General features: G+C 55.2%; 1 protein-coding gene across 1 annotated transcript in view; it reads left to right on the top strand.

Annotated features, from left to right (window-relative positions):
* UBE2O (ubiquitin conjugating enzyme E2 O) overlaps positions 1–19,281 on the top strand; it is a 59,106-nt gene that overhangs the window by 27,514 nt on the left and 12,311 nt on the right. The window contains exons 2-3 of the mRNA XM_024130132.3: positions 17,600–17,659; positions 17,787–17,897. Coding sequence (XP_023985900.1) covers positions 17,600–17,659; positions 17,787–17,897 — 171 coding nt within the window. The remainder of the gene's footprint in view (positions 1–17,599; positions 17,660–17,786; positions 17,898–19,281) is intronic.

Genomic DNA, 19,281 nt, shown 5'->3' on the forward strand with positions numbered 1-19,281 from the left:
GTTGCTCCACGGCATGTGGGATCTTCCCAGACCAGGGCTCGAACCCGTGTCCCTGCCAATCCCCTGCATTGGCAGGCGATTCTTTTTTTTTTTTTTTGCTGTATGCGGGCCTCTCACTGTTGCGGCCTCTCCCGTTGCGGAGCACAGGCTCCGGACGCACAGGCTCAGCGGCCACGGCTCACGGGCCCAGCCGCTCCGCGGCATGTGGGATCCTCCCGGACCGGGGCACGAACCCGTGTCCCCTGCATCGGCAGGCGGACTCTCAACCACTGCGCCACCAGGGAAGCCCAAAGGTTTTTTTTAAGGGTGCTGGGATTGATTTGTGTTTCGAAGCTATTGGTAATCCCCTTCCTCCCATTCCTTTCATTATCCTATTTTTTATATAAGTCTTCTGAGAATCAGGAAAGGTCTGTAGAATCATTGGGTTTTTCCACTCCACACACACACATACCCCCCCCCCACACACACCCCTTACACGCACGCACTCACGCGCACACACACACACACACACACACACCCCCACACCCCGCACGCCCTTTGCCCTTTTCCTTGCTTCTCTTCCCGCTTCCCACCCCTTCCAAAAAAGACTCAGTTTTCATAAAAGCCACCGTTGTGTAAGCCTAGTCTGAAAGCTGTGTTAAAGCTTGAAATGAAGGAAGCATATCAGGGTGATAACACGTAGGGAAGGGCAGGCGTCTCCCCATCCTCCAGCCTGCTGGTGGGTCTCCATCCCACTCCTCCAAGACCCTGGAAGAGGCACTGGCCTGCGGGCCCTGACCACCACCACTAGTGGTGTCTGCGCCTGTGGACATTGGTCACCCCCGGAACCGTCATTTTAGTCGGGGGGCCGCCGGGGGTGGGGAGGGGAGGGGAGCTGAGCCTCTGGGCCAGGCCGATGACTGCAGTCCGTGTGCACAGACTTGTGTGTGATGGGACCCTGCCCTTGAGCCGCGGGTGGTCTGCTTGGGGGAGCAGCTCACATATGCGGAGGTGGCTGCCAGATGAGGGTCTCTTGCTGGAACTGGCTGCTCATGACGTTTGGGGCTGAAGGGAGACGGGCGCAGTGGGAGCAGAAGCCGGGCCCTGCGGCCTGCCTGCGCCCGGAGAGGGCGGCGGGGGTGGCCCGGCGGCCGGGCTCCAGGGTGCCCGTGGGACACCAGCCTCGTGGAGCTGCCAGGCTCTGGCTCTCGCACGTCCGGGCTGGAGGCACCTCCCTGGGTACCTCGCAGCCTGGACTCTCCAGACTGCCTCTCAGCAGCCGCCGCCACACCTAACTTTAAAGTCTCAAAAAGAGGCCCTTGCCCAGCCCGCGTCCCCTCCACCTGCCTCTTCCTTTCTCCTCCTGCCAGCCTCTCTGGTCCCTGCTTCCTGGGTGGCCAGTTGTCCTCCAGCGTGGGCGTTGCTGACCACTGCTTTCGGCCGCCTGTCCCCGTTCCCGCGGGTCCCCCTGCAGCCTCCGCCCTGGGGGACGCGTTTGAGTGCTGTCTGTTTCCCGGGCGCTGTGCTGGGGCCACCCCGTGCCGGGCAGGGCCGGTGACCAGGGAGCAGCAGCCCTGGGCAGGCGGTCAGAGAAGGGCTTCCTGAGAGGGTGCCGTCTGAACAGAGGCTTGAATCAGCTGTTTGGGCAAACGTAAAGGCCGCGATTGTTGCCGTGGCGGCTCCTCGTGTGTGACTGCTTGCTGCACTTCCGCCCCCCCACCCTTCTCTTGCTTCCTCATGGCCTGGTGTTTTGCTAGCACCAGGCACAGCGTTTGGTGTCCTGGTAGGTATGTAGATTGTTGAATGAGTGGGTGGATGGATGGATGATCCACTGTCGATCGAGTGAGCAGTATATGGCAGATGTCAAAGGAAGCAAACACAGACTTCCTACAGGGAGGGCTCTGTCCCTGCCGAGCCCCTGAGAGAGGAGAGGCGGGTCTGAAGCCCAGGCCTGAGGAAAGCCAGTTTCACGTTAAACACCTTCTGTCATGCCCTCTCCCTGTGTGGTTCATTTCACAGCTTCGTATATTACTTGCCATTTCAGGGTAGTTCAGACTACTGATGGGTGAAGAAAACTCTGAAATTGCTGGGAGAGCGTAAGCAGGGTGGGCGTGGGAGGGCAAGAGAACTACCATTTCCATTACTTACCACATGCCACATATGTGCTGGGGCTTAGATCTCAAAACCATCTCCACAGGCCTGCTGTCACCTTCATGTGGCTTGGTTGGACCTTGAAGGATGGACCACAGCAGAGTCCTTGAGGGTGTCTGGATACACCTGCGGGAGGTGGGAAGGATTCTTCAGATATGCCAGTCTGGGGTTGTCTTCTGGTTCTTCTTTAGATTTCTGGTCCAGCAGCCTGTTGGCCAGCTCTGAGGCCCCAGGGATTAGAGAAATAGGGACAGCCCAGGTAGGAGAGATAGGAAGGCTGAGATGTTTATAGTAAAAGGTGTACTTCGGGCTTCCCTGGTGACGCGATGGTTAAGAATCCGCCTGCCAATGCAGGGGACACGGGTTCAAGACCTGGTCTGGGAAGATCCCACATGGTGCGGAGCAACTAAGCTCGTGTGCCACAACTACTGAGCCTGTGCTCTAGAGCCCGCAGGCCACCACTACTGAGCCTGCGAGCCACAACTACTGAGCCCGCGCGCCTAGAGCCCGTGCTCTGCAACAAGAGAAGCCACCGCAATGAGGAGCCTGTGCACCGCAACGAAGAGTAGCCCCTGCTCGCCGCAACTGAAGAAAGCCCGTGCACAGCAATGAAGACCCAATGCGGCCAAAAATAAATAAATAAGCAATGAGAAGCCTGTGCACCACAAGGAAGAGTAGCCCCCGCTCGCCGCAACAGGAAAAAGCCCGCGCGCAGCAACGAAGGCCCAACACAGCCAAAAATATATAAATAAAATAAATTTTAAAAAGAAAAAAAAAAAGGTGTACTGCATACCCCTGGCAAGCCTCCAGCCCTTCTCAAGCAGCGGTGCTGACACCCTAGTGCGTCCGTTGTAATGCGTTAGTGTATCTCAGTGGTGCTGATTACTACCATCCTTAGGAGAGCAGAAAATAGTCACCTTCCATGCTCTGGTGGCTTAGATGACAATGACGCTGGCGTTTCAGTCTTTGGAGAGGTTGTGACCATGCAGGCCCGAGCTGAGTCTACAGTGCCAGTAGGTGTTTCCTCCTCACCTCTCTCCAGTGGGTGGTGGTGAGTCCTTTCCACTTTCCCAGCCATGCCAGTTACCACGACTCAGCCCAGAAGCGGACTGCTAAGTATTTGTGCTTCATTTTGTTAGAAATCTTTGCTCAGAAGGCCGGCTACCTGATCCTTTCCTGACCTAATTCTAGTGACATGGGGTAACTGAGAAAAGGAAGACGTGACTGTCGAGGTTGGCCCTGGGGTGTGGCGGGGCCAGCCTGTCTGTGGCTTTCAGTGGCTGTGGCTTCGACAGTGGCGATCAGGCAGATCCAGAAGGCTGTCAGCAATTTGGGACCAGCTGGCTGTTAAGACCATCGCTCAGTGATGCGAGACCCTGGCTCGCTTTCCATCCCAGGGGTCTGTGTCTCTTCCTCCTTGGCTTCCTGTGCCTTCATCAAGCTCCTGCTTCCGGGGTGGCGGGCGGGCAGGGGATGTTTGCAGCACCCACCCCAGTTTGTCTTGGAAAGATGTAGTTTTGGAATTGAGGAAAGCAGAGGACCAGCATTGTTCTGACACAGTCATTCTGAGGAGGGTCGTGAAAGCTCCTGCCCCTCTGGTGTGGATCCCCCTTACCTGCCTGGGGGTGGCTCAGGGAATGGGTGGGGTGGGGGCTCTGAGCCCACAGGTATGATGAAAACAAAACTGCATAGGGAGATGAGCCATCCTGCTCCCACACCCCACCTCACTGAGAACCTGACCCCTGAGGAAGGACTCGGCCTTGGACCAGGGGTCTGGTGTGTTATTTTTACTGTCTTTTCCTCCCATATTTGCATTTTTAAAAATAGCAGTGCTGAGTGAATCCCTTTCAGTCTGAGTCTGCTTCGGAAGGTAGGGTGCATTTTGCAGAGAGTGTGGCTATTGATTAGCAGCTGATTTTCAGTTTGGGAGCGTGGACCGCAGGAGCCGCAGATGTTCTGGGTGGAGATAGGGCTTGGTGTCATGAGCCACTGCGGGAATGAGTCCCTAGCTCTCTGCTGACCAGAGATGACATCATTTTGAAGATGATGTCATTTTTCTGTGGGTTTGAAGAGAGGAAGGTAAAGAAAAGGGAGCGGGAGTGTCTGTGAGCCGAGGTCCTCGTGGTCATCTTGGAGGATTTGTATCAGGCAGTGACTTGCCTTCCTGCCAGGGCAGTTTTTTCTCAGACTCAGAGTTCTTACAGGCGAGAAGAGCCACATTTGATGCACCAGCTCTGTCCCATCCAGTAACCCAGCTCTAAAAATCACGTTCTTGTGGCCGCAGCATGGGCCTAGGAGCTGCCTTCCTGCCTGGAGGTCTTTATGGTGGGAAAACCACGTCCCCCAAGTGTCCAGAGATGTGTACTGGCAGGTTCTGCTCTTTGCCACCTAGGCAGCAGCTGGCCTGGGTCAGGTCACAGGGCTCTTGGTCAGCAGCGTCTGGAGCTTTGTTCTTGGTGTCTGTCTGGAAGCTGACCTAGACCAGGGTCTGGACCACCTGAGCAGAGGTCAGAGTTGGGGCCACATCGTTTAGAGGACCTGGGGCCTGTGTGTCTGTTCAAGGGCTGAACCGCAGGAGGAGTGTGTCAGGGATACTGAGGGCCGGGTATGAGCTGAACCTCACTTTGTTAATTATTTTAATCCACCTTGCTTTTGCATCTTGATCCCCAGATTTTTATCTTTAAATTTTTAAAAAATTAAAAACAAATGTCCCGGGGCTTCCCTTGTGGCACAGTGGTTAAGAATCCGCCTGCCAATGCAGGGGACACGGGTTTGAGCCCGGGTCCGGGAAGATCCCACATGCCGTGGAGTAACTAAGCCCGTGTGCCACAACTACTGAGCCTGCACTCTAGAGCCCGCATGCCACAACTACTGAAGCCTGTGCACCTAGAGCCCGTGCTCCGCAACAAGAGAAGCCACGCAACGAGAAGCCCGCGCACCGCAACGAAGAGCAGCCCCCGCTCTCCGCAACTAGAGAAAGCCCTCATGCAGCAATGAAGACCAAACACAGCCAAAAATGAATAAATAAAATTAAAACAAAAAAACCCCCCAAAAACCCCACAAATGTCCCTAGTAGTCCTGTTTTGTTTTAGAAGAAAAGGAAGCATACTGGTTGAAGTAGAGCTATTTTAACCAGGCTGGTTATCTGACTCGCCCAGCGAATGTTAAGAAATAGATTCCTGGCTTCACCCAGAGATTCGTTCAGTAGGTTTGGGGTTAAAAAAAAAAAATCAGGAATGTGTATTTTTGAAAGAGTTCTGAGGGTTCTGTTAGTTGCCTTAAAACCTAGTCCTCCTCCCAAGGGGCCTGTCGAGGCTGCCTCCGTTTTTCTTCATAATCTTTTGCTGTTTCAACACTGATGAGTTTCATATCTAGACTTCTCCACTCTGTTTTTATGGGGCCATCGGGTGGTTTCCATCAGTTGCCCTTCAAGACCAAACATAGTGGTGTGTGTCGGCCAAAACGCTACCTTGCAGTTGCTGATTTTAGGGCTTGGTGTCTAGAGGTGGGCGTCCAATAGTTCAAATACATTTTGATCTCTCACTTTCAGGAAGTGTGTCCTCCTTCAGATTTGTGATAATATGAATTCTGGCTGAGAAGTCCTTCTACGTCGGACCTAGAGGAGCCCGGAGGAAGGAAGGAAGGAATGAAGTTTCATGCTTAATCGTACAGAAAAGAGAATCAGGCCAGGGTCTTGCATGCTGGTGTCTGTTCACTGGTCAACCCCTCTCCCCAGACGGCTCAGGGGCGCCGTGGGGCAGCGGGGCTGGCCTGGTGCCAGGAGGCGGACTGGGGAGAGGCTCACTTGGTGCGTGCCAGCCCTGTGCCCACCCCCGGCACATCGTTTCCAGGACCTTCCTCCTGAGGGGGCTGTGAGGACCGGACGAGGTCTGTGAGGCGCTCGGACACTCCTTACCCTTCCCTCCCTCCGCGCTCACCCGGGCCTGAGAGCACCTCCTGCTGGCCCCCTGGCCCCTGCGGTGCCACCTCCTCCAGGCAGGCACCTTAGCGGCACCCTGCCATCCAGCTGAGCACACCCTCTCCCACTCGCTCTGGTTCTCTCTTGGCTGTATCTGCTCATCACTGAGGTGGCTGTGTCTGCTGTCATTGAGAGGGGAGGAGAATTTTGACCATGTAAACAAGAAGGTGGTAATTTGCATACTATAAGATTTCCTGTGGGTTTTCTTGAAATAGCTCCCCGATTCTAAAATCCTTTCAATTTGTAAAAGACTTTTTAGTAATGGCATCTAACTCAAGAGGCACCTGTGCGTTAATTTTTTTAAAAATACATTTATTTATTTATTTGTTTTTATTTTTGGCTGCATTGGGTCTTCGTTGCTGTGCGCGGGCTTTCTCTGGTTGCGGCGTGCAGGGCCTACTCTTCATTGCGGTGCGCAGGCTTCTCATTGCGGTGGCTTCTCTTGTTGCAGAGCACGGGCTCTAGGTGCGCAGGCTTCAGTAGTTGTGGCACGCGGGCTTAGCTGCTCTGCGGCATGTGGGATCTTTCCAGACCAGGGCTCGAACCCGTGTCCCTTGCATTGGCAGGCGGATTCTTAACCACTGCACCACCAGGGAAGCCCTGTACGTTAATTTTTGCATCTTGTTTCTGTCTTTGTAGACGTTATTTTGTGTATTTGTTCTCTCCAGCTGAGCTCTAAGTTCTTGGGGAGAGAAACTGTCAGGGGCCTGGTCCAGGCTTTGCCCTGGTGCTCCTGTCCCGGGGCCTTCTCAGGCCGTGTGCACCAGCGCCATCTTTTCCTTTCAGCCACCTCCCTTGGGGGTCTGTGGGGATTCACTTTGCCAATGGAATACCCACGTGGCCCCTCAGCAGGGACAGGTGCTGGGCAGGTAGACTCCAGGGCTTCTGGAGACGTTGCAGGCGATGAGCTCTGGAGCTGGAGGGGCCCAGAGCTTGTCCAGCCCAGGGCTGCCCGTGCCAGGTGATGCCCAGGGAGGTGACAGGACTTAGCGCATGCAGCCGGGGAGTGGCAACACCGTGGCCTCTGCAGGACCTGGCTCTTGGTCCGTATGGCCAGCCGCAGCCTCGTCTCACTGGGCCTCCAGGGCTGGAGGGATGCTTCCTCCCAGCCTCAGGGATTCTGCTTTCTCATGGTCAGTCAGGTTTTTAGGACTTAACGGTCAAAGCAAGAGGTAATAGCGGCCCCCAGGAGCCATTTGGTCTGTGCCAGAGTTGCCAGGCCAGTTGGTGCCTGAGAGATACCCTGTACCCTAGGATGGGTATCCATTTCATGCCTTGAAATAGTAACCACAGGTGTTTGAGAAACAAGCAGAGGTTGGTGCGGGTTCAGGGAGGCTTTGTTTCTTCCTCATGGGGTCCCTTATAGTTGAGAGTGGGCTTGACCTGCCCCACTGGACTCACATATAGTCCCTTTTAGCTATTTCTCCTCCTCCCTTACTGCCTTTAAAATGCCAGTCAGAATAACCAGGATTTGGAGATATGTATCAAAATCACTTCAGGAACTTTTTCAGAATGCCTGTTTTCAGATTACCATCCTGGGGACTGGGCAGTGAGCCTGGGGTGGGGCCCTCCTTCCATCTTGATGCCCCTCTGTTAAGAGCCACTGTTACGTGAGGACAGGTGATGTGCACGTGGGTCACCTGGAGACCTTGTTAACCTGTGGATTCTAAGGCAGCTGGGCTGGGGCCTGGGAGTCTGCATTTTCAGCGAGATCCAGGACCATGCCCCAGGGGTAGAAAGGGCCGTGCAGAGGGCCACGCACGCCAAATGAGGACGGACACTAGCAGATCCAGGGCTCTGGAATCCTGGCGCCAGGTGGCCTGGGGCAGGTCACTTACCTCTCTGAGCCTCCAGCCTCCTCTGTGGAATGAGAGCTACCACAGCAGTACCTCCACGTGGGGCTTTTCCCTGCACAGCACGGACTCCATAAAGGTCTGTTCATGGGATTACCAGCCTGGGTCATCGTTCTGTGAAGTCACCTGACATCAGACACGTGGGGGTTAGGGTGGGGGTCTTTAAGGCAGTGTTGGGCTCTGTCTGCACCTGGACTGTGGACTTGCTCTCTGCTTACTCCCGGGGATGGATGCCCAGCAGCCCGGCCATGAGAACAGACAGGAAGTCATGCTGTTTACTTTTCTACCTTTTAGTCATACCTCTTGAGGAGGGAGGCCTTCTCAGTCTAAAGCTGCCTGTCTGTACCCTCCTTTCTAATCCGGGAGTCCTGGGCTGTTTTGTCCTTTTTAGAGCCAGGTTGATAAGCCCGGGGCCAAGACACTGGGTGTAGTGCTGGGTTCTTTCTCCATGCCAGCTCTTGCCACTGGAACGCATATGCTGCACCCCAAACACTGCAGCATCTGCAGAGACCCAGCTCTGCTGCCTGGGCTCCAGCTGGCCTGGTGCCAGGCACAGCTCCCCGGTCCTTCCACCTCACTGAGCAGGCAGTTGGACTCAGTCCCCGTTCTCTGTCCCCTTGGGCAGGCTGTGCCTCTGGACCATTTCAGCAAGCTGGCAAGCCGCAGCTGCAGTTTCCAAGCAGTGATGCAATCATGCTGCATTGCCGGCCATGATTACAGGCTTCAGGACTGTGGTGTGCCATCAGAGAGAGGGGTCCCTGGGGACAGGGCTACCCCTGGGGGTCGAGAGTATAGAGGCCTGGCCAGTTTTCATCTGCAGGGGTCGCGGGGTGGCATCCCTTGCCTGCATCTCTGATGCACATTTCCTTTGCAGCCTGGCCCTTCCCGCCTTCCCCCACCTGCCATTTGGAAACAGGAATCTTTGTCTCTCTACCCAGCTCGGCAGTGTATTTACTTGTATAAATGTTCTCAGGTATTTTCATTTTGTCTCCTCCATCTAAATGTAAGTTCTGTAAAGCCAGGACACGTACCTATGTGTTTGTATTCTTGTCTCATTCTGAATCTATAGAGAACACTAAAAAACTATTGAATTGATTGACCCCAGTCTTTGGTTTTAGCAGAGCTTCTGTTGAATGGTTCCTGTAGCACGTGATTGACAGAATTTTCCAGTTAGGGGCACCAGCGTTTGTCTTTTCTTCCACTGCCCAGCCATTTCCAGCTCTCCTCCTCCCCCTGGCATGTGAGGCCCTCTGGCCATTTGTGTTTGCTGGTAAAACCTTCGATCCTCAGGTGGGCAGCTTGCTGGTGGCTGGATTTTTAGGGACTCAGTCACATGATGGTCAACTGCTCTGAGAAAGTCATTACACTGGCATTTGCTAGACTCACTGGCCAGTCATATCCCCCAATCCATTCAGAACTGGAAGCTGGAAGAGGAGCCCAGCTCCAACCCACAGTCAGTACCGTTTCCTGCCACTCGCAGTTTCACTCTTCTGAAGGCCAACTTACTGCCATTCTAAGTAATGTCAGAAAGAGTTAAAAGGCCCCACTCCCACAGTATCTGTGTGTGAACGTTTAGATCCTAGGGTTTTTGATTGTTTGCTTGTTTTGGGCTCTAGACCAGCTTCTGACGAGAAGAGGTGTCTCGCTCCGCTTGTAACTGGCTGAAACCCTAGCCAGAGGAAGCCAGCAGAGCAGATAGGCAGGGTGGGGCTCTCAAACTTCTTGAAAGTGACCCACCATAGAACATAGTATATACATCGTGACCCAGGACACATGTATGTTATATATGCACCTGGAAAAGTGTTCTCAGAACAGTACCTCGGGGCTTCACTGCTGGCGCAGTGGTTGGGAACCCGCCTGCCAATGCAGGGGACACGGGTTCGAGCCCTGGTCCGGGAAGATCCCACATGCCGCGGAGCCACTAAGCCTGTGCGCCACAACTTCTGAGCCTGCGCTCTAGAGCCCGCGAGCCACAGCTACTGAAGCCCACGTGCCACAACTACTGAAGCCTGCGCGCCTAGGGCCCGAGTTCTGCAACAAGAGAAGCCACCGCAGTAAGAAGCCCACGCGCCGCAACGAAGAGTAGCCTGCCGCAACGGGAGAAAACCCGCGTGCAGCAACGAAGACCCAACAGCGAAGACCCAATGCAGCCAAAAATAAAATAAATTAAAAAAACAAAAAAACAGTACCTAGCCTTCCTGTATGTGATACACCCAGTGTTGGCCATGACCCACTAAAATTGATCTCATAACCCACTAATGGGTCACAGCCCTCAGTCTGAAAAACACTGCTTGGGAATTCCGTGATGGTCCAGTGGCTAGGACTCTGCACTTTCACTGCTGAGGGCCTGGGTTCAATCCCTGGTTGGGGAACTGGGATCCCTCTGGCCGACTGGCACGGCAAAAAGAAAAAAAAAAAAGAAAGAAGGAAAAACACCGCTCTAGGGAGCATTGCATTCTAGGATTTCCAAGGCTTTTTCAGAACTCGGCACTGTGGGGTAAACTTCCCAATCTGGCATCTTAGCTTCTCTGGCCTCCAAATTGTATTTGCGTTGAAGGGAGGGAGTTAATATCCCTGGGCCTGCCCTTCCCCTTTCCCCACCCATCTCTATGCCAGATCCTTCTAAATTCCTTAAAGACTGTGTGCATTCCTTATTTTACATTTGTATTCTTCTCTAGCCTTGAATCTGTAGGAAGCACTAAAAAAAATTTCGATGACCTCAGTCCTAGGATTAGCAAAGTTCCTATTGAATGGCTTCCTCTATTCTCACCCCCTAGACTGAGCTGGGGGTGGGCTTCTCAGCCATTGACTAGCATGTCCCCCATTCCGACTCGGCTTGGAGTGCAGCTGGGTGGCCACCGCAGTGAGCTGGGGTGCTTGCAGCCAAGTAGACCCAGGAGCAGCGGGACTGGGGCCTTCTTCAGCATGTGCGACCTCGGCTGAGGGAGTGAGAGGGGCTGGTGAGGAGGCCCTGAAGTCTCCCCACCGCACCCCCCCATTGACCACTGTCCCAGCTCTAGCTGTATGAGAGGTGGGAGGGATGGTGTTTCTCAGATTCTTTTTACCCCTTGGGAAGTAGCAAGCCTTTAGAAATTTCCAGCACTGGTCTCACCTCATTATATTCCTTTCAGGAATCTGTTCTTTGAGTCCTGGCCTAGGTAAACAGCCTCATCTCCCGTGTGTCTGCTGGCCCTGCCACTCCTCTCTCCTCTCCCTCCCCAGGAAGGGCCTGGCTCAGGCCACTGAACACAGCCCAAACCGGGGGCCCACAGCAAGCCGTCCCCCATCGCCCACTCACTTGCCAGGGCCACGGTGTGGGACTGGCAGACAGCCCGTCCTTGTGACCCGAGGCTGTGGGTGCTGGTGCTCCCGTTGTCAGTTGAGGATCTGATACAGCTCATGTCGCTCACCCCCGCCCGCCTCTCCTCCCCTGTGTTTTGGCCTTGCCGGAGCTTGAGAGGAGATGGTGGGCGGGAGGCTTCCAGCCTTGACGCAGATGCTCCGGCCCCTTTAATGGCCCTCCGTTGCCCGTTGTTGGACTTCCTGCGTCTTCCCCTCTCACACGGGGAGGCCTGTTAGTGGATACTGATGTTAGTGACCAGGCATGAAGCCTGCTCTTTTTCCTAAGGTGGGTGCTCAGCCCCCACTGAGCAGGCCAGCCCTTAGGGCCACCCAGTCCTACAGGATGTGACGTTCACATCCACTTTAAAGTAACTTCTTGTTTCAGCTTCCTTGTATTTTCAACCAGTTGATCAGCCTCAGTTTGCCTTTTTCTATCCTTGGAACGTTTTTATATGGTGAATTAGGTTCAGTCGAGAGCAGTCTTGGGAATGAGGGTCTAGACCGGGAGCTGCGGGACCAGCTCGTCGTTCCTGCTGTGCCGTCAGTGCTAGGCATCAGAGCTGCCGCTCAGGGAAGCCGTGTGCGCCTCGGGCAGCCCGGGGGGCAGGGGGCAGAGAGTGGGCCCCCTGGCCAGGGCAGAGCTCCTTGGCGCTCAAACACGGGTGGGACGGAAGTGCTCAGCCCCCCTGCCATGTCGCCTTCCCCCGGCGATGTCCCCACTCCTCCCTTTGCCACTGAATTGCTTTCTGACTGGGAGCACCTCAGTAGCTCAAACTTCAGAAAGGATGTGGAGGGTGATCCTTCCTCCCGCCTCTGGCCTCAGCGCCACCAGACTCTCCTGGGAACAGCGTCGGGGCTCCTCAGCCTCAGCGCTGCTGCTGCTTTGGGCCGGCTCGCTCTGCCGTGGGGCCCGTCCTGAGCATTGTTGGATGTTTAGCAGCATCCCTGGCCTCTAACCGCCAGGGGCCCCTCCCCCCAGCTGTGACAGCCAGACGTGTCTCCAGACGTTACAGATGTCCTCTGGGGGGCACAGTTGCCCCCAGTTGAGAACCACTGGGCTGCCTGGTCACCCTACCCTGCCCAACAGCCAGATGATTCTTTTAACGTGACCCCCTGCTCAGAGACCTGCAAGAGCTCCTGTCTCACTCAGGATGGACCCTCAGGTCCTTCCCTGGTGCTTTCTCTAAGGCCCGAGACACCTGGCCTCGCCTCCTGCTCCTTGTTGCGCTCTCGCAGCCCTGCTGGCCTCCGATGGTCGTCGAACATCCAGGCACGCTCCACCAGGGTCGTCAGGGCAGCTCTTCTGTTTGCTTGGAAAGCTCACTCCTTTAATACGCTCAGATCTTTGGTCACATGTCACCTTGGAGTGGCCTGATCACCCTCTTAAAATAAATAACTTGCTCTTTCTCCCCTCCCGTTTCCAGCCTCTCCCCCACACGCCCTGGGTAGTGCCTTGGTTTTCTGTATGGCACACAGCACCATCTGACGTGTGTATGTGTGCGCGCGCGCGCGCACGTGCGTGCCTGTCTGTCTGTCTGTCTGTTTCTCTGCTGCGCTAGATTGGAGGCTGAGTCAGAGCGGGACTTACCTCACCAGTGCCTGTCCTCCCTGAAGCCTGGCTCTCTTCCTCCAGAGCAGGTGCAGGAATCCTCGCCATGCGGGGCAGGTGTGTTGTTTGCTACTCCTGTTTCCAGAGGAGGCAGTGGAAGCAAAGGATGTGGGTTCTCGGATTCCACCAGGCACGTCCCTCAGACCTGTCACAAAAGTGTCCAAGCACAGGGAGTTATACCCAATCTCTTGTAATCACCTGTACTGGAATATAATCTGCAAAGAACCCACAAAAACAAATCGCTGTGCTATACTCTTGAAACTAGCACAATATTGTAAATCAACTATATGTCAATTTAAAAAAAATTTATAAGTCTCCAAGGTAATGCATGTTCGTTTTTTTTTTGTTTGTTTGTTTGTTTTGTTTTTGTGGTATGCGGGCCTCCCTCTGCCGTGGCCTCTCCCGTTGCGGAGCACAGGCTCCGGACGCGCAGGCTCAGGGGCCATGGCTCACGGGCCCAGCCGCTGCGCGACATGTGGGGTCCTCCCAGACCGGGGCGCGAACCCGGTTCCCCTGCATCGGCAGGCGGACGCGCAACCACTGCGCCACCAGGGAAGCCCCGCATGTTCGTTTTTAAAACCACCTGTAGCCCCTCTTCACTCAGACACTTTAACGTTTTGGTGTGTTACCTTTCTTGCCTTGCTTTTTTTTTTTGTTATTCAGAAACCTCTGATAGCTACAGCTCTCCCTCAAGAAACGTTAAACAATAGTTCACCACCTCAGAGGTTGTTCAGAATTCTAGAACCAGTAAAGACAGTTAAAATCTATCCACCTTCCACCTCAGATCCCACGCTGGTAACAATTTTTTTAAAACTGCATCCAGGGTACGCCTAACAAAAAACGTGGCTCTGTTTCATGGCTTAGTTTCACTTTACAATCTGGCGTTTTCCTAGAGCAGGCTCGGCGCCCTCTGGTGTTAGCCTCCAGTGTCTGGTGCCTGTGATCTGGGTGCTTGATCTCTCAAGGGTGATAGGAGCAGAGGAGGGCAAACTGCTGAGACCCCGTGGTGTCTCCCACCTGGCGGCCTCGGCGGGTGCTCAGGGCCCTGATGACGTCGCAGGTAGAGGCCACCACAGCCGCCTGCCATGTGCCCCAGAAGTGAATAGAGCAGTTGTTGCTTTTATAACCAGGAGAAGAATAACTGTCTTTCAGAGGGTGTGGACCTGCCAGAAATGTGTTTTACTCTGTCCCTATCTCTACTGCTCTGGGGAGGGAGGAGCTTTTTCTCTGGTTCAGCGAATGGACTCGAGCTAGACTGCCTGAGTTGAAGTCCCAGCGGCACCACTTAGGAGCTGTGTGACCATGAACACATGACTTATTTTCTCTTTGTCTCAGTTTACTTATCTGTAAAGACAATGACAGTATGCTTGTTTCGTGGCGTTCTGGAGGATTTCTCAGGTTAAAACACGTGAAGTACTAGAAAACTGCATGGAGTGTAATACACACCAGCTGTGCTGTCGCTGTGAGGAGAGGCTTCCGGAGCAGAGGTTCCTTCCAGAGCAGGGGTTCTGAAAGCCTTCGAGGTGCAGGGAGCACGTGCCCGGAACAGGGAGAGGCGAGGAGGATGTGGGTGAGCGCTGTTCCGTGGGAGATGCCCGGCTGGAGCGGCTGGCAGATGTGGAAGGAGCAGTGCCCAGTGTGCTGGGACACGGGCACCTGGGAGGGGAACTTGTGAAGGAGCATGGAGAGGCTTGCAAGTCACCCTCACTCCCCCAGGCGTCCTGTTCGCATTTTCTGGAATTCCCAAGGAAAGGAAATGTAGCCAGAGGGTCCTCCCTGCTGGTGCAGCGGTTAAGAATCCGCCTGCCAATGCAGGGGACACGGGTTCTATCCCTGTCTGGGACGATCCCACATGCCGCGGAGCAGCTAAGCCCGTGCGCCACAACTACTGAGCCTGCGCTCTAGAGCCCACGAGCCACAACTGCTGAGCCCACGTGCCAGAACTACTGAAGCCCGCGCGCCTAGACCCCGTGCTCCGCAACAAGAGAAGCCACCGCAATGAGAAGCCTGCGCACCGCAATGAAGAGTAGCTCCCACTCGCCGCAACTAGAGAAAACCCGCGTGCAGCAACGAAGACCCAACGCCGCCAAAATAAATAAATTAATTAATTAAAAGGAAAAAAAGAAATGTAGCCAGAATAGCGGCCCCTGCACCCCTCTGTCCTCCCTGTCGCTCCGCTATACACTGTCATTGTTGTTGTCATGCAAGATCAGAAGAGCCTGGAGACCCAGCTTCACGGTGGAAGGGAGTCAGACTCGGGCAAGAGGCCAAGCGCAGGTCAGGAGAGCCACATCCGGGGATACGCTGGCTCACCAGGCCCCCTCCTGCACGTGCCAGAACTACTGAAGCCCGCGCGCCTAGACCCCGTGCTCCGCAACAAGAGAAGCCACCGCAATGAGAAGCCTGCGCACCGCAATGAAGAGTAGCTCCCACTCGCCGCAACTAGAGAAAACCCGCGTGCAGCAACGAAGACCCAACGCCGCCAAAATAAATAAATTAATTAATTAAAAGGAAAAAAAGAAATGTAGCCAGAATAGCGGCCCCTGCACCCCTCTGTCCTCCCTGTCGCTCCGCTATACACTGTCATTGTTGTTGTCATGCAAGATCAGAAGAGCCTGGAGACCCAGCTTCACGGTGGAAGGGAGTCAGACTCGGGCAAGAGGCCAAGCGCAGGTCAGGAGAGCCACATCCGGGGATACGCTGGCTCACCAGGCCCCCTCCTGGGAACTCGGGGGCCTGCCTGCCCCACAGCCTCGCAGAGGTTCTACAGAGGGAGGAAGGAGAAAACCCACCCCTGTCCTTGCCGTGATGCCAGCTTTCACTGGCTGTGTTTTTCCTGCTTCGGCCTCAGAGCAGGAGCCTCAGTTTCCCATACCCCCTCGGGGGCAGCGAGGCTGGGCCGTGTCCCATCAAAGACCGCGCTGATTTAGGGTCTGCGCTTGGGCCACACCCTTCCTTTCCTGGCAGCGCTCTCGGGGCTGACACAGATGCCGAGGTTGAGCCTCTCCTCAGGGTCCCTGAGCCCACAAGGCAGCCGCAGCTGCTCCAGGCATGGCGTCACCTCCCGCCCCATGCAGCACTGTCCCTCTCCCAGTGGATTTCCCCTCCCTACAACTTGTGGTTTCTTTGGCAACTTGGAAAGACCTGCAGTTGTGGCTTTTTGAAGTCTAAAATGGGAGCAGAGGTTTGAGATAGGGTGGGACAGCACTGAAAATACCATGTCCCACCCAGGGATTTGGGCCCAGAGGGTTACAGGATGGGAGGTTCTTTGAATTAGAAAATGGCAGTGTCACCCCAGCACACCCTTAGCAGAGTTCCACGTGGCCCCTTGCAGCCTCCTGGGACCTTGGATCCCGAGCTCAGGGTCTGCAGCCTGCGCCTAGGGGGCAGCGGAGGCAGGCGGAGTGATCACAGCGCTTAGCGTTGGCTGAGCCCTTACTGTGGGCCAGGCGCCTGGTGGCCGTCTGCACTTTCACTGCCTCGTTAATCCTCTGAGCCACTCACCCCACCGTTTACACGAGCGCTTCGCGAGGCTGCTTTGCAAGGCTGCAGCGCCAGCGAAGGTGAGTGTCCGGTAACACCGGGGCTTCCTCTCTTCTGGAACACGGGCTTGTGTCCCTGTAGGAGCATCTCTGTCACCTGTTGATGGCGGGCCCATTGCTTCCCCTTTACTTTTTTTTAAAGTCACATCCCACTAATAGCAGGGTTTGCTTTAGTCGTTGCCAGGATTTCGGTGCCCTTAAGCGCGTGTCTCCCTTCTCAGTTCTTCTCTCATGAGGTCACCGTTCCAGGCCCCATGTTCTGCGGTGGAATGATCTTGAGTGTTCGGTTGGGTGTTTGAGTGAACAGCTCTTCCATCCCCCTAGTTTGGGGTCTTGGAGGTGCCTGAGCCAGGGAGGTGGGCAGTCACAGAGATGCACCGGTTCCCAGGACTCAGTGAAGAACCACAGAGGAGCGGCCCCAGGTTTGGGGAACCAGCAAGGAAGATGCACTGGCCCGGTGGAGAAGTGTCTCCCGCCTGGGCTGTTGTGGGGCATCCGGTGCCCGGCAGGGGGAGGGGGTTTGTCGTGGAGGGATGGGTCAGTGCTTGCTGTGCAGTTGGCCAGGCTCCAGAAGCCAGCGTCCTGAGAGTTGGTTACTCAGCAGCTCCCAGTCCTCTGCGGGGCAGTAGATAAGGAGCAGGCTGTGACCGGCCGGGCAGGATGGCCCAGATTAGAAGGTGGTGAGGCTGATAGCGGCTTCAGGGTGACCCTTGGCCCAGTGTCACGCTCCTCTACCAGCCCACCCTCCTCAGCACTCGGCAGCAGGGGTGCAGGGCAGGCAGAAGCTGGACAAAGGATTCCGCTCACGGCAAACGATTTTGCTCTCTGCAAAACGGGCCGTTAAATCTTTAATTTAAATGAGGCCTTACGTGATCTGTCATTTAGCCACACTTTTCAGCGTGATCAGAGTTACCGCTGGTGAGCATGGTGTTTGCCTTTGGTGTGGGAAGTCGCACCTGGCGTGCTGTCTCCTGATCTGGGTGCTGTTGGAGGGGGCGCGTGGGATTTGGCAAAGCCGAGCTCTGGGCTTAGGGTTTGTGCGCTTAGCCATACGTATGCTACGCTTCACTAAGAGGTAGGGAGAAGACTGTATCCTGTAGTGATTTTGGGGGCCGTGCTCTGACACCTGTGCTCTCTGTTCCAGTTGAAACTAGAGGACCGCTCCGTGGTGCCCCGGGATGTGGTCCGGCACATGCGCTCCACTGTGAGTCCCGCGTCCCACTCGGTGGGGCAGGGTTGGGAGCGGGGGTGGCCTGGGGCAGGTCCTGGCCGAGTCTGCCGGGTGGCCCCTCGGGGCGCCTGCCAGGACCTGGATGCCTTCTCCCCCGCAGGACAGCCAGTGTGGCACGGTGATCGACGTGAACATCGACTGCGCCGTGAAGCTCATTGGCACCAACTGCATCGTCTACCCCGTCAACAGCAAGGACCTGCAGCACATCTGGGTGAGCCCGCCCCGCCTGCCACCTCTGCTGACCTCCCCTCTCGGGGCTCTGGTTCTCTCCGCGGCACCTTCCCAGGCCGGGTGGCCAAGGCCAGCAGTCGGCTCGCTCCCTGCAGCCTGTTCATGCTTCTTGTGAGTCAGCCATTCAGACGCGAGGTCAGGACACAGCTTTACGTCTCCAGCAGAGACTGCTGGTTTCCTTTCTCCTCTAATGCTTTTTTTGGAACAAATTTATTTTCAGTTTACTTTTTTAATGATTTCAAACTTACTGAAAAGTTGTGGGTACCTTTATCCCCTGCAACATCCAGGTTCCTCAGCTGGTGACGTTTCGCTGCATTAGCTCCAGCGCCTTTCCTCCCTCCTTCCCCACCTCTCTCTACTCCTCTGTCGCTCTCTCTTTCTCACTCCCCCCCGCCCCGCCGCCTTCTCTCCCTCTCTCTCTCCCCTCCCCTTTTCTGAAACATTTGAAAGCAAACTACAGGTATGATGCTATATGACCCCTAAATACTACAACGTGTATTTCTCCAAAACGGGAACACTCTGCTGTTTAACCACCATTCAGAGCCCCAGACGAGGACTTTGACCCATTACTGTCCAACCCACAGACCTCACTCAGTTGTCCCAACAAGCTCCTTTTCCCCTCTGACCCAGGACTCCATCAGGAGCACGCACAAGAATTGCCAGCCCTTTGACCTCCCCCAGTCTGGAGAGGTCCCCAGTCCTGCTTTGTCTTCCTTGTCCCGGGAGACCCTGAGCGTGGAGCCCTCTGACGGTGCCCGTGACCAGCCTGGGGGGCCCTGCGTTCTTGTCAGAACTGCCCCGGAAGTGCCGCTGAGCTCTTCGCTGGCCCGGAACGTCCCGCGACCACAGGGTGGGGACATCCCGTTTGCTCCCCAGTCGTCTGGGGCTCTGCCATGCCTCCCCACCGTAAAGTCGGCATTCACCCCGTTGGAAGCGATTGTATCAGTTTTGTGGGGAGATATTCCGGGATTGTGTCAGTAACCCGGTACTTCTCAAACCCCCATACATCAGCCTTAGCTTCCATTAACAATTCCCACCTGAACCAGCCAGCACTCTGGTGGCTGCTAAATGGCGATTTTATGACTCCATCGTTGCCTGCTTGTTTTTAGTAGTTTGGCATTCTACTGTGTGGAAGAGCTGTGCTTTCTGTCCCATTGGATGCAGAGATTCCTGTTTCATCCAGTTGGCTGTAACCCATTACTGTCATTATTTGTTTTGTTGCTTGAATGATCCTACATTTGGCCAGTAGGATCCCCTTCAAGCTGACATCTGTGTCCTTTTGACATATCCCCACCACTTTTTTTTTTTTTTTTTTTTTTTTTTCTTTTTTCGGTGGGCGGGCCTCTCCCTGCCGTGGCCTCTCC

The sequence above is a fragment of the Physeter macrocephalus genome, unplaced genomic scaffold (genome assembly GCF_002837175.3).
Source record: "Physeter macrocephalus isolate SW-GA unplaced genomic scaffold, ASM283717v5 random_107, whole genome shotgun sequence".
NCBI classification, from domain to species: domain Eukaryota; kingdom Metazoa; phylum Chordata; class Mammalia; order Artiodactyla; family Physeteridae; genus Physeter; species Physeter macrocephalus.